This window comes from Scyliorhinus canicula, chromosome 3 (assembly GCF_902713615.1).
Source record: "Scyliorhinus canicula chromosome 3, sScyCan1.1, whole genome shotgun sequence".
Lineage (NCBI taxonomy): Eukaryota > Metazoa > Chordata > Chondrichthyes > Carcharhiniformes > Scyliorhinidae > Scyliorhinus > Scyliorhinus canicula.
The window spans coordinates 53,724,116-53,739,732 of NC_052148.1; the positions used below are offsets into that span (position 1 = coordinate 53,724,116).

Genomic DNA, 15,617 nt, shown 5'->3' on the forward strand with positions numbered 1-15,617 from the left:
GGATTGGCTGTTAATTTTTTTATCTGGAACGCACGATCGGATGTTTTGGTCTGTATATTGAGGGGGGAGGGGTGCTGTTCTTCTTGGGGTATTGTATTTGTTTGTTTTTTCTTTTGTTGTTTATTTGATGAAAATGTTGAAAATGAGGCAAAGAAACAGATTTTGTTTTAAAACTTTGCATGAAATGAATTAAAAATGTATTGATTTATTGGCATAGATAGCAGCCATTTGGTACAAAACATGATCCATTCAGTGACGAGATTAATGACCAAGCAAATCTATCACCTGTCTTAAGCACTCCACTTCCTGTGTTATTCAATATCATCTCTGGGATGGCCCACAATTTCCTTTTGTGAAACATTGAGAAGAAGCCATTCTCTCCGATTCTTATCCCCCAGCAAAATAACTATTCCCACACCAGAAACTCAATTGTCATTCCCAGCCACCGTTTCAGTTTGAATCAGTCTGTTCACAATCTCAGCATCCTATTTCACCCTGAGCTAAACTACGAACCTTGGGCTGGGTTCTCCGATTCTGTGGCCATGTCCCCATGCTGGCGTTGGAACAGTGGCGTTTTACGCCAGAAAAACTGGTGTAAATCGGCTACCATTCCCCGTTTTGCTGGGGGGATAGCATGCCGGCAGTGTAGAGCACCCAGCTCTAGCTGCCGATATGGCCCAGAAAATTGCCGTGCTACATGGCAGAGGACGCTCGCGGACCTGGCCCGCAAAATCGTGCCCCCACTTTGGCTGACTCGCGCGCCCCGACCACCCCCCAACACACACACAGTCCTCCCCCATGCCCACGGATCAGCCCTCCCCCGACTGTGGCGGTGCTGGACTGAGTCTGCAGCCGCCACACCGAGTTCCCGACGTACGAGACCACACGCGACTGACGCCGTCGGGAACCCGACCGGTTGGGGGCAGAGCACCAGGGGGCAGGCCTTAGGCAATGTCCTGAGGCCATTGATACTTGGAGGGGCGGAGCTTTGTGAAAGCGACGCTGCCCCCGATTTGGTCGGGAACTGTAATTCTCCAACCGATTGCTGAACGCGATTTCGGTATCGGCGACCGGAGAATCTGGCCCCTCATTTCCACATCATTATGAAGACCTGTAACATCTCCCATCTCTACCTGTCCGCTGCTGGAAGCTGTAATCCGTGATGTTGCTATCTCCACACTTTACAAATCCAATGTTCTCTTACTTGGCTTCCCGACTTCCACTCTTAATAAACGTAAACCCATCAAAGCTCTGCAGCCCTAGCGCACCCTACACACCAAAGTTTCACTTGAAGATCACCCTTGCACATTGATCGACGTTGGCTGCCTATGCACCAATAATTCAATTTTTAATTTCTCACCCTCGTGTTCAAAACATAATAATTACGGTACAATAATTTGGCCCATCGTGTCTGAACTGGCTCTCCAAATGTGCACCATGTCTTCGTGCCTTTTCGCCGTACTCCTGCACATTTTCTATTTAAGTAATCATCTAATGCCCTCTTCTATGCCTCAGTTGAACCAGCCTCTACAGCAGGGAGGCAGGGTGGCACAGTGGTTAGCACCACTGTCTCACAGCACCAAGGACCCGGGTTCAATTCGTGCCTTGGGTGACCGTCTGAGTGAAGTTTGCATTTTCTCCCCGTGTCTGCGTGGGTTTCATCCCACGGTCCAAAAATGTTCAGGTTAGGTGGCTTGGCTATGCCAAATTATCCCTTATGTCCAAAGGTCAGGTGGGGTTATGGGGATCAGGTGGGGGAGTGAGCCTCTCGGATACTCTTTCGGAAGGTGGAATTCATGGAATTCGTGGAATTCATTGCCGCGGAGTGCAGTGGAGGCCCGGACGCTAAATGGCTTCAAGGCAGAGATGGATAAATTCTTGATGTCGCGAGGAATTAAGGGCTACGGGGAGAATGCTGGTAGGTGGAGTTGAAATGCCCATCAGCCATGATTGAATGGCGGAGTGGACTCGATGGGCCGAATGGCCTTACTTCCACTCCTATGTCTTATGGTCTTAAGGTCGGTGTTAAGTCGATGGGCCGCATCTGCAGGGGTTCTATGATTTCCAAGCAGTGTATCCCAGACCTGAACCACAATCGTGTGAAAAAGGCTTTTCTCACATCACGTTTGCTTCTTTTGCAAATTGTTTTACGTGTGCCCTCTTGTTCTTGAGCGGGGGGCAACTTCTCCCTATCTATTCTGCCCAGTCCCCTCATGATTTTTAACTCCCCCTTTAAAAAATTTTTAATAACATCTACAATGTTAACCAAGTTGAGCAACCCCTCTGATATCGTCTCCTTTGGCTTGTTGCAAATTTTTGTAGGATTCTGCTTCTGTGAATATCCTTTGGACCAGTTCCTTTGCTAAAGTTGCGATACAAATGCAAGATGTTATTTTGATGATGTTGATTGGAAGAGGAATGTTGACTAAGTAACTGCAAGAACTTCCTGCTCTTTTCAATCAATACTCTGGTGTCCCTAATATGCACCAGGTACAAAAAAAAGGCAACCAAAGGTGTACGTTAGATATTTATTTATCCCATCAATACTCAGGAATGTATAGTGTCGCACAGTAAGAGTCTTAAATGATGATCCAAATGAGCCAGTTTTATTGGAATCTGATCAGAAATTCAGGAAGATTCAAGGCATGGAGTCAAAATGTTTTGGAACAATTTCCACACAGCACTGAAGATAGGAATACGGCAGAAATCCAATTCATCATGTATAACACACATGCACACACAATACATGCATATACACACGCACATCACAATTCAATGAACAAATCTGACAATGAGGAAAAGCACAGCACCTTTTTAAATCAGAACTTTAAATCTTGAATTAAAGAGGAAAGGCAAATAATTAAATTTTAAAAGTTGAATGTGACACATTTTGAAATTTAAGAGGCGATGTTGGCCATGACTTCAATTGAAACAGACCCTCTTGGCTGTGCCAGCCTTCAAGTAATTTGACGACATGAAATGCACTTGTCTGCACCTCAGTAGACCAAGGTCTGCCTTTGGAATCAATTGCAACACAGTCTAGCTGTTACTGAAGTATTTGCCATCTTCTCAGAATGTGCACCATAGTGAGGTTATCATTGGTGTGAAAAGAGCATCAGGAGCAACAGCAAGCAGCCTGGCAAGCAAGAGCACAATGAAAAGGGATACAGATAAAGAGGTACGAGTTGTGTTTTCCAATTATCAATTCATTTCTCATTTGTTTTTAAACACCCGCGGCACTTATTAAATCTTTCCATACTGTTTCTTTTGTTTGTTTCTTCCACTTGTCACCCAAGCATAATGCATTGAGGGACATATTTCCATGGACCCTAACCAACTACAGGCATCACATCTGAGTGATCATTTGTTATGCCCGAGGAGATAGCAGCGAGGAGATAGCAGGCTACTTGGCTACAATTGGTGCTGTGGGATGAAAATGCAGTTGAACCACTGAAAGTTCAAATCACACATGGTTGTCAGTCGGCCTATCGTGTCTGCCCTAGCTCGCTGAAGAAGCAATTCACCGAGTGTCACTCCCCTACCTTCTGTCCGTAACACTGCACATTATTTCTTATCAGATAATATTCCAATTTCCCCTTGAATGCCACTATTGAACTTGTTTCCATCATAATCTCAGGCACTGTGTTCCAGATCCTAACCTCAGGCAGTGTGAAAAAAAGCTTTTCTTCAGGTCACCATTGTTTTGTTTGTCAAGCGCCTTAAACTGTGCGCTCTGGTTCTCAAACCTTCCACCAACGGGAACAGTCTCTTTTCATCTACTCTGCCCAGAGCCCCCATGACTTTGAAAACCTCTATCAAACCTTCCCGCACCCATCTTACTCCAATGAGTACAGTCGTAATGTCTTTACATAACTGAAGTTTCTCATTAGTGGAACCATTCTCATTAAACTTTCCTGCACTCTCTCCAATCCTTCACATTCTACCGTAATGAGGCACCCAGAACTGCACACAATGCTCCAGTTGAGGCACAACCTGTTTTATACCGGTTTAATATAACTTCCTTGCTTTTGTACTTTATTCCCTCTCCTTCCTATGGAATTGTACCCTTTAATTTATATTGTTTTTCTGTATTCTACAGAAGTTAATTACTTCACACTTCTTTAATGCAATCGGCCATTCCGCCAACTGGTCCATGTACTTTTGAAGTTCTACCCTGTCTCCTCATGGTTCTCAATACTTTCTTGTGCTGTATAATCTACAAATTGTGCCCTGTACCCCAAGTTCTAAGTCATTAGTATGTATCAGGAAGAGCATGGCTCCTAACATAGAAACCTTGGGAATTTTTTCCAGTCCAAATAAGCCAGCACTGACCACTACTCTTTGCTTCTTGTCACTCAGCCAATTTCATACCTATGCTGCCACTGTTACTTTTATTCCAGAGCTGTATCTTTGCTCACTAACCTGTTATGTGGAACTGCTAAATGCCTTTTGTGAGTCCATGTCCGGCACATCAACAGCACTACCGTCACCAACCCTCTTGATTATCTCCTCAAAAATGCAATCGAGTTAATCAAACAGGATTTTTCCATAACAAACCCTTGCTCCCTTCCTTAATTAACCTGCATTTGCCCAAGTAACCATTAATTTTATCTCAAATTATAATTTCTAGAAGCTTCCCCCGCACTGATGCTAAACTGGCTGTCTTGAATTGCAGAACGGATCTTTATACCGTTTTTTGAACAAGAAAGTACAATTTGCCATTCTCTAGCACCACCCGAGTCTAAGGAAGGTTGGCAAATTATGGTCAATGCTTCCGCAATTGCACTCTCACTTCCTTTTGTATCCTTGGATGCATCTCATCCAGTGCATTGTCAACTTTGAGACAGCCTATCCAATGCCTCTACAAACTTTAAACGCTTTTGAGTGCCTGAACTAACTCCCTTTTCACCATGACCTGCACAGCATCTGTTTCTTTGGTAAAGACAGGTGCAAAGTATTCATTAAATGCCTCAGCTACGCTTTCTGCCCCCATGTGTAAATCACCTTTTTGGTCCCACTCCTCCTTTTACCACCCTTTTAATATTTATATATATATAGAAGACTTCTGAATTCCTTTTTATGTTAACTACCAGTCTCGTCTTATACTCGCTCTTTGTACTTTTTATTTGCTTTTTCCCTTCCCCCTCTGAATGTCTACGTTCAGCTTGATTCCCAGTTGTGTTATCCACCTGACGTCTGTCATAAGCACACTGTTTCTGCTTAATCTTCATCCATATCTCTTATCGCCATCCAGGGACCTCTGGATTTGTTTGCTTAGCTCTCACCTTCAAGGGCATATATCTTGACTGCACCAAACTAAACTATCTATTCTTTCAAGATATCCCATTGTTCAGCTACGGCCTGGCCTGACAACCTTTCATTCCAATTTATCTGGATCAGATCCACTTTTATCCCACTGAAGTTTGCTTTCATCTAGTTAACTATTTTTACTTTATATTGCTCCTTGCCCTTTTCCATAGCCAACCTAAACTTTATGACACAATAATCACTGCCCCTAAACTTTCCCCTATTGACATTTGATCCACTTTGCCCACCTCATTACCAAGGACCATGTCGAACAGTGCCTCCCTCCTTGCTGGACTGGAAATATACTGCAGTAAATTCTCCTGAATACTTTAGAAACTCTTTCTTTATGTTTTCACTATTCTATTACTAATTATCTGTATTCAAACAATTAAAGCCTCCTATTATAACAACTCTATATTTCTTACACATCTCTGCAATCACTTTGCAAATTTGTTCTTCTAAATCTTTCCAATTAGGTGGTGGTCTACAGACTACAGCGAGCAATGCAATTGCATCTTTTTTGTTCCTTAGCTCAATCCAAACAGATTTTGTCCTTGACCTGTCTGCAATGTTCTCCAGTTAATACAGCTACTCCTCTGCCTTTCTTGACCAACGTGTACCCAGGAATATCCAATACCCAGCCCTTAGAATCATAGAATCACTACAGTGCAGAAGGAGGCCATTCGGCCCATCGGGTCTGCACCGACCCACTGAAAAGAGCACCCTACCTAGGCCCTATCCCCGTAACCCAATAACCCCATCTAACCTTTTTGGACACTAAGGGGTAATTTAGCATGGCCAATCCACCTAACCTGCACATCTGTGGACTATGGGAGGAAACCGGAGCACCCGGAGGAAACCCACAGACAGGGGAGAAAGTACAAACTCGACAGTGACCCAAGGTCAGAATCAAATCCTGGTCCCTGGTGCTGTGAGGCAGCAATGCTAACCATTGAGCCAGGTCTCCATTATCACCATTTCATGAGGTTACCTGCACCCACCAATCTTATTTACCACAATCTGCACATTAACATTCACGCACAGTAACACTAATTTAGAATTTCCTTCCCCCCTTATTAGGCTGACACTGCAGTGCAATACTACGAGCGCGGTGGTGTATGTTGGATGAGATGAAATTAGATGAGGACCCGATAAGTCTGCCTGCTCAGGTGGATATAAAATATCACATAGCACATGGTTTTCCTTGTGGTTAATGCTTATCCTTCAACCAACCTTATAGCTAATCATCAGGTGATTTCTCTCATTTGTGCTTGAGAGCTTGCTGTGTGCGGTGCATTTCCTACATTACAACAGTGACTGAAGTATTTCATTGGCTCTTTGGGAAGCCTTGAAGGCATGAAAGACACTCCAAAAATTCAAGCTTTTTTTATTACTGCTATTGGATAATCACATAGTTAATGAAGTTAAACTATATTTCAATTTTGATTCATGCAAATTTTCCAAGTATATTCCAGCCCATATATTCTCTCAATGTTATTTCACGAACTTGGCATTAGGAAAAATGTACAGAAGGTAGCATAGTGGTTAGCACAATCGCTTCACAGCTCCAGGGTCCCAGGTTCGATTCCAGCTTGGGTCACTGTTTGTGCGGAGTCTGCACATCCGCCCCGTGTGTGCGTGGGTTTCCTCCGGGTGCTCCGGTTTCCTCCCACAGTCCAAAGATGTGCAGGTTAGGTGGATTGGCCATGATAAATTGCCCTTAGTGTCCAAAATTGCCCTTAGTGTTGGGTGGGGTTACTGGGTTATGGGGATAGGGTGGAGGTGTTAACCTTGGGTAGGGTGCTCTTTCCAGGAGCCGGTGCAGACTCGATGGGCCGAATGGCCTCCTTCTGCACTGTAAATTCTAAATTCTATGAAAACTCATCTTCCCCACAACCGAGAACTGAGACGAGCATAATTCTACCTTCTTGAGAACGTATATAAAGATGGAATTTGAACCCAGGAGCTGGATTTGTTTCCACTATCCCAGGTTCGGAATTATTTAAAAAAATGACATGTTGCAGCCTATAGTGCCTACCTCCCCCACCTAGATTTCCCTCTCTCCACCCACACCAGTACCACGAGTGACACATCCCTCCCCACCAATGACAGAAATTATGAGGAATAAGGGTAGTTCCCAGCTGACTTCCCTTCATCTGCCCTTTTGCTGCTGCTCCAAAGACCACCTGGAGAATAACACAGGGTCCAGCACCCCAACATACTTTACCTGATCACTGAGGCAAAATTGGACACCAAGTTAGAAAAGTAGTTTTTAGGAAAGATGACCAAAAGGCTGGTTAAAGAGACATGTTTTAAGGAGCATCTTAAAAGAGAATAGAGAATTAAAACAGTGGTGCATCATGCTACAACAGTGACAGGAAAGCCTCAAAATTCCTTTAATGGATGAAGAGGGATAGTTTGCCAATTGTGTCCCTAGCGAGAACTGCAGGCCATTATATGCAGAGATTAACATATAACTTCCAAAGCAAAAAGCTATTTATGCATGCAAGAGTTTGAAAGTAAAATGAGCAAAATCACTCAGTCAATGGTTGAATTATATCACTGCACGTTCCTTTATCAGACATCTGCCCTAAAATCTAATAAGTGGTTTTAAATGGATTTTGCATTGAAAAATCTTTATAGTATTAAATCTGAATGCACAGTATTCTTTTGTAAGCTCCAAGATCTATTATATAGAAAAATCTGATTTAAAGTCCGCCTGAAATGACTAATGATCATCTCAACGATTTATATTAGAAGAGTTCGGGTCTTGATTTTCTTGGGGAATTATGAAGGTTCTGAACAAAGGCTCTTCTTATTTGGAGAATGGGAAAATAAATACTAGTGGAATATAAGTAACTGTGGTAGCTAGTTGTCCTTCTAGCCAAGGGATGGCATGCAGCAGGGAGGCTAAATACAATCAAAATGATACTGAAACATTGTTAGAGAAACTAATTTCTCAAGTCCAGAAGAAGGGGACATAACTTTAAAATTAAGAGCTTGGCCAATGACGGGCGATGAGCAGAAGCACTTTCTCCACAAAAAGCGTAGTCGAAATCTGGAACTGTCTCCGAAAAGCTCCAGCGGCCAGGTTAATCGAAAATTTCAGATTTTGTTAGGTATTATGGATAAATGGATGATCAATCATGATCAAATTAAATGGCCAAACGGCTGTGAAGGGCTGAATGGCCTACTCCTCTTGGAATATCAACCATCTATGAATATGCCTGATAACATGAGATAAAGAATAATACAGGAAGAATAGAACTCCAAATATATGCAATCAGACCTTTTTATGATTTTCTAAACTACTAAAATTATCGGATGAAAAAGGTGGTTTTACTATAAATTATTTCTCTCATAGTGTTTTGCAGTTCATTGAATGCAACCCACTCTGCAACATTTCAAATGAGTGTCATTCTACATATATCAATGAAAACAAAGCTGATATCCAAACAGCTGGGGTTTCAGTTACATGGAGAAACTGCAGAAACTGCAATAGTTCTCGCACAGCGGAGGTTATTGGGAGGCCTAATGCAGATATTTAAAATTGTGAGGAACCTTTGATAGGACACGTTGGCAAAAATGGTTCCTCTGACTGGTGGGTCAATAATCAAAGGTCTTAGATTTAAAATAATCAGCACAAGGGCTGGAGTGGAAACTTGGAGAATCTTTTCTGCACAGTAGGTTTTTGAGGTCTGGGATGCACTATCTGAAAGGCTGGCAGGAACTTTCAAAAGGCCAATTAACAGGTATTTGAAGAGAACTAATTTGAAGAGAACTAATTTGAAGGGTTATCGGGTTTGGGATTAAATTGGTTAGGACTTTCACGGACCTAACACAAACAGTAAATACCCCTCTTCTATGCTGCTTGTACAATTCCAGGTTTCAGCCATGACAGAGTTCGGCATTGTTGGAGATACAATATTTTGGATGAGATGTTAAACAGAGTTTCAAGGGTGGACATAAAAGAGCCCATGGCACTATTTCAAAAAAGAGAGGAGTCATTTCTGGCTAATATTTAATCCTCAATCAGTAGCACAAAAAGAATATCTGGTCAATGCCATTTCTGGGAGTTGGCTATGTGCAAATTTGCTGTCACGTTTCACACATTACAACAGCGACTCTACAGTTCAAAAGTGCTTCATTGGTTGTAAAGCACTTTATGACATCTGGTGGTCATGAAAAGCGCGATACAAATGCTAGACTTTCCTTCTAATTAAGAGTTAGAAATTTCTGCTAAGGATGATCATGTCATTGACGTGCATAAACCTTCGCACAGTTGACACTAAATACTAACTGGAAGCAGGAATTTGAGCTGATTTCATCCTTCCCTTTCTTGTCCATTGATACAAAGAGCTAAATATCAACCCACCCAGCTGAGATCATCTAACGTAACACTGACGACCAATTAAACTTGGTACCATCCTTGTCAGTATGGCTTGGAACGCAGCAGGCATTGAGTGAAAAGTTTCAAATTATTTGAAAACACCATCATGTAGAATAAAGACATAACACTGCACAGGTCACAGATTTTAATATAACTTTTGTTTTCCAAAATAACATTGGTTAAAAAAAATCAGTTACAGGTACATTAGCAAATATATTTTTTATGTTATATGCACAGATTCACTTTGCCAGGGGGAGCCAGAGAAAGTCTTATTCACCTTCCAACTACTGCTCCATAGTACCAGATGACAGCTTCCTCACCGAGGCCTTGGGTAAAAATATCAATCGGGATGCTGTAGTCCAAACCAAATCTGTATATTTAAAACAGGATCCCACTTTTTTCTGGTGGGTGCCCTGTTAAAAACAGTATGCTAAAATTATATTCTGTGCTATCAGAGCCAATATATCCTTGTAATTCAAGTTTCTCATTTCCAGAACCATGTTTGTAAATCTTTTTTGCGCCCTCTCCAATGCCTTCACAGCCTTCCTAAAGTGTGACACCCAGAATTGGATACAATATTCCAGTTTGAGGCCAAAGCAGTGTTTGATAAAAGTTCATTGTAGCGTCCTTTTCTACTCAATGCCTCTCTTGATAATGCCCAAGATTCCGGATTTTAGCATTATTAATGTACCACCATCAACAATTTGCACACATATTCCCCCAGATCCCTCTGCTCCTCGACCCCCGCAAGAATTGTATCCTTTGTTTTATAGTCCCTTTCCTCATTTTTCCAATCCCAATGCATCACTTCACACTTCTGTCTTAAAAAAGCAGGAAAAGTAGTTATTAGGCAAGAATTGTCAAGGTCACAGTGAATACTTGCTAATGTAATTTTTATTTATATTGTACCCCTTCAAATGCCGTGTTAACATCTAGATAGATGACACAAGGAATAATCTCCTGAGTCAGTGTATCTAAAGTAAACAACAATTATTGCATTTTTTAAAAAGTTGAAAAATATCACCAGAAGAAAAACATCATAAACAAATAGAAAAATAGACTCTCTCACCTTTTCACCAACATCCCCTGACCCTGGTCCCACACTACCCTCCACCTGCATTCTCAAAGTAAAAATACTTTATTTGGATAGGAATTACCTTCAGGTGTATAATTAGCGTAAAGTTAAAAACCTAATTTACCACAACAATCAATGTTTACCAAAAAGGTGGTTCCCTCATAATGGCTCAATATGTTTATCCAGTGACAAGCTGAACCTCACATAGTCTGACAATCAAAGATTGCATCACCAGGCTGCACTGATTCAGAGCACCTTGGCTAGAATGGTAATAAATATTCTGCAATTGGCCTCAGCCCACCAGAGTTCAGGGAAGGAAAACAGATAACCGGTCTGCATTCTGTACACTGATTCTAATCAAGCAGCCCAGGTGAGGACATTACTGGGTTTGGCTGTGATCCATATGGTCCGAGAGCCTGCTGACATTCATTACCAGGTTTAAACATACATTATGCTCTCTACAGTGAGATAACAGGCCTGATACCTCGAAATGGCAAGAAATTAGCTGTCGAAAAACGTTACAAGGCAATGGAAAGTTTCAATTTGTACCATTCAGTATTGTAAGCTCATATAATTCTGGGAAGATTTATTTCAACATTGTTCTATTGATTACATTGTACATGTATAACTATGTTTATTTGTATGGACTATTGTCATGTATTTTTGTATTGCAAAAGATGCAAGAAGAGTTCTATCAAACTTCATGTTTCTCACATCCAGCACATAGACATCAGAGACGTACAGGAGCATTGATGTTATAGATTAACATCGTATTTCCAAATTTCAATGAATACAATGTGCATTGTGACCAGAGCATATGAAACAGACTTGAGTTCTGAACAATCTGTTCCTATGTTTGCACTCTGTACTCTGATGTAGAAGGAAGAAAGCCCAAGTTGTAGTGAAATCCACTTCACAAATTATACATTTATTTAAAAATGAATAACACTGTAACTCAGTATACATCAATTATAGTATTCAAAGAAAAATGCTTTATACTCAAGTTTTTTGCTCAAGTTATTAATTCTGAAAATGTTTTAACTTCTCCACACTGTCAATACCCAGTCAAAAACAATTCTGTTGATGACTCAGCCCGTTTTATCAAGAGGTGCCATCATTTACAGAGGGCTGTGGAAAGACACAGGGATAATTATGAAATGGGGAGGAAGGTGAAGGCAGTGGCGGAAAAGTAAGTGACATAATCTATATCAGAAGGATTATATGGGATGGAGAAACGCTACATCCTCTTCCCTCTCCCACCTGCTGAATTCCATCTGGATTAGCTCCACTTGAAGCTCTTTAGGATCTGGCTCTGATTCTTAGAAGGAGATACAGTGTACACAAAGACAACAATTAATCTTCACCTGAGCAGTACCAGTTACCTTTGGGAAAAAGGCTACCTTTAATGTAGGTCTTAGGTAGGCAGTTAAGGTAGAAAAATTACCGTAACAGTCATTTCACATGTGCAAAGTTACATTTTTGGGACAAAGGAACATCTGTATAGTACATACCCAGGATTCGAGAATTCATGAATGAAGAGGAAAGGTTGTCATGCGATCCGAGATCCCTGTTGGTCACTTGCTCATAGTGCACTCCATCATTGTAGTTCTACAAGACATTAAAATAATTACAAACATGATTCAACAGAAGGCATTGCACAGGTAGGTAAGATGGTTAAGAAGGCATATGGGATAATTGCCTTTATTAACTGAGGGGTAAAGTCATAGAGTAGGGAGGTTATGATGAAGCTGTATAAAACACTCATTAGGCCACAGCTGAAGTACTGTGCAGTTCTTTCTGGTCACCACACTGTAAGAAGGATGTGACTGCACTAGAGGGTGCAGAGCAGATTCACCAGGATGTTACCTGGGCTGGAGCGTTTCAGCTTTGAAGAGAGGCTGGTTAGGCTGGAGTTGTTCTGCTTAGAGCAGGAGAAGTCTGATGGAGGGACCTGATTGAGGGACCTGATTGAGGTGTCAACTGAAGGACACACATGGGGTAGATATGAGAAATGTTTCCCCTTAGTTAAGCGTCAATAACCAGGGGGCATAGATTTAAGGTAATGGCCAGGAGATTTGGATGGGATTTGAGGAAAAGCTTTTTCACCCAGAGGGTATTGACAATCTGGAACCCACTGCCTGAAAGGGTGGTGGAGGCGGGAACCCTCTCAACATTTAAGAAGTATTTAGATGAGCACTTGAATCACAGTAGCATACAAGGCTATGATGCTGGAAAATGGGAGTTTAACATATAGGTGCTTGATGGCCGGCACAGACACGATGTGCCCAAGGGCATCTTTTTGTGCTGTAAAACTCTATGACTCTATCTCACAACTGCAAAGCAAACGTACAATATTTGTAAACATTATTTTGTTTTAAAGATGCAATGTAAAAGTGGTGATCAACACAGACACACTTCATTACATTTATAAATGCAGATGTAAATGCATGAACATATACAGCCAAATTGCTGTTACAGAGGCATGCTGCAAGACAGCAATGGCTGGGACCTGAATTTTCAAGGGTGAACATAGAACATAGAATCCCTACAATGCAGAAAATACAAACATGATTCAGCCCATTGAGTCTGCACCGACCCACTAAAAGAGCACCCCACCCAAGATCACTCCCCCACCCTATTCCAATAACCCCTTAACCTAACCTACATAACTTTTTATTTTTTGACACCAAGGGGAAATTTAGCTTGGCCAATCCACCTAATCTGCACATCTTTGGACTGTGGGAGGAAACCGAAGCACCCAGAGGAAATCCATGCAGACACGGGGAGAAAGTGCAAACTTTACACAGACAGTTATCCAAGGCCAGAATTGAACTTGGGTCCCTGGCGCTGTGAGGCAACAGTGCTAACCACTGTGCCACCATGCTGTCCTTTTATGACATTTTATGACATATGGTATGTGACATTTTGTAAGTATAAGAAGTTGGAAAAGGCGGAGGGTTAGCTGTGCGAAGAAATGATGACATTTGTACATTAGAGAGGGATGATCTTAGTTCAAAAGACCAAGATACTGAATCAGTTTGGGAAGATAGGAAGTCACTTGAGGGAGTAGTTTATATAGACCTTTTAACAGTAATCACACTGCAGGACAGAATATACTGTACAAAGTAATGGGGGTTCGCGACAAAAGTGCGGAGATAACCATTGGTGATTTTAATCAACATATAGATTGGATGAATCAGATTGGCAACGGTAATCTGAAAGATGGGTTCAAAGAGGGTTTTTGGGATAGTTTCTTAGAGCAACACACACCATCTACAGCCAACCAGAGGGTAGGCTATTCTAGCACTGGTAGTGTGCAGTGCAGTACGATTAATTAATTACCTCTCAGTAGCAATAATCATAACATGATTGAATTTCACATACAGTTTGCAAGTGAAAAGAGTGTATCTAAGACTAGTGTTTTGAATTTAGATCAGAGTAATTATGAGGATATGAAAACAGAGTTGGCTATAGTCAACTGGGAAATTAGGTTAATGGATAGGTCATGGATGCAGTGGAAAACATACATGGAGATATTTCATAATGCTCAACAAAGGTACATTCCAGTGGGAAAGAAAGGGGAGGGGTGGTTGGAGAACACACTAGCCATGGTGAATTAATTAAGTTAAAAATAGTTTCAGATTGAACAAAAAAAGCATATAATTCTGCAAAGATTAGTTGTAGGGAAGATTGAACAAAATAAAGAAAACAGCAAATAATGACTAAGAATAATGAGGAGGGAGAAAGTGCATATGAGAGAAAGCTAGCTAGAAACAAAAACAGATCGCAAAAGTTTCTACAGATATTTAAAAAGAGCATTGGTATTTTTAGAGTGGGTTCTGGGGAATTAATAATGGAAGATGAATTGAACAGATATTTTGCATCGGTCTTTACTCCAGAGGATATAAATAACATCCAGAAATAATTGTGAATCAAGAGGTGACTCTTAAGGCAATTACAATCACCAGGGAAAGGCTACCGAGAAACAGTTCCCAGGTCCTGGTGGACTTCATCCTAGGTTCTTATAAAAATGGCTGCTGAGGTCGTAGATGCATTGATTTTCATTTTTCAGAATGCCCTTGATTCTGGAAAGGTCCCATCAGAAGACATAAGGGATCTGCAAATGGCTGTACATAAGTTATCTGAGTGGACAAAATATTGGCAGATGGAGTATAATGTGGAAAAAATGTGAAATTGTACATTTTGGCAGGAAGAAAAGCAGCATATAACCTTCTTGGATAAAGATTGCAGAACAAAGGTACAGTGGGATCTGGCTACCCTGGTAAATAAATCACAAAAGCTAGCATGCAGGTACAGCAAGTGATTAGGAAGGCAAACTGAATATTGTCATTTATTGCTGGGGAAAAAAATATAAAAATAAATGTTTTGCTACAATTGTACAGGATATTGGTGAATCCACATATGAAGTATTATGTACAGTCTTGGTCTCTTTATTTAAGAAAAGACATAAATACGCTTGAAACAGCTGAGAGAAACTTCACTCGACTGATATGTGGGATAAGGAGGTTTGTTCATGAGGAATAGTTGAGTAGGTTGGGTCTGAACTATTTTTAAGACAGAGGTAGATAAAGTCTTGATTAAAAAGGGAATCAAAGGGTATCAGGTTAGGAAGAGTAGTAGCGTTGAGTCTACAATCAGATCAGTCATGATCCCACTGAATGGCGGCCATGTAAAATGAGAGGTCATATGGCTTACTCCTGCTCCTAATTCATATGTTCCTATGTACAGTCAGGCCCAGGCTCATCAAAATCACAACAAAAACATTGTTGCAACAGTGGATAGATCCAAGGCTCAAGACTCAAGCATCTTACATCAGTGCTTTAA

The 15,617-nt window shown here is 41.2% G+C and overlaps 1 protein-coding gene across 20 annotated transcripts in view; it reads right to left on the reverse strand.

Moving 5' to 3' along the window:
• LOC119962658 (transcription factor 4-like) overlaps positions 1-15,617 on the reverse strand; it is a 679,430-nt gene that overhangs the window by 508,514 nt on the left and 155,299 nt on the right. For all 20 annotated transcript variants that reach the window (XM_038790553.1, XM_038790536.1, XM_038790535.1 and 17 more), the window contains one exon: positions 12,284-12,380. In XM_038790553.1, the coding sequence (XP_038646481.1) occupies positions 12,284-12,380 (97 nt within the window). The remainder of the gene's footprint in view (positions 1-12,283; positions 12,381-15,617) is intronic.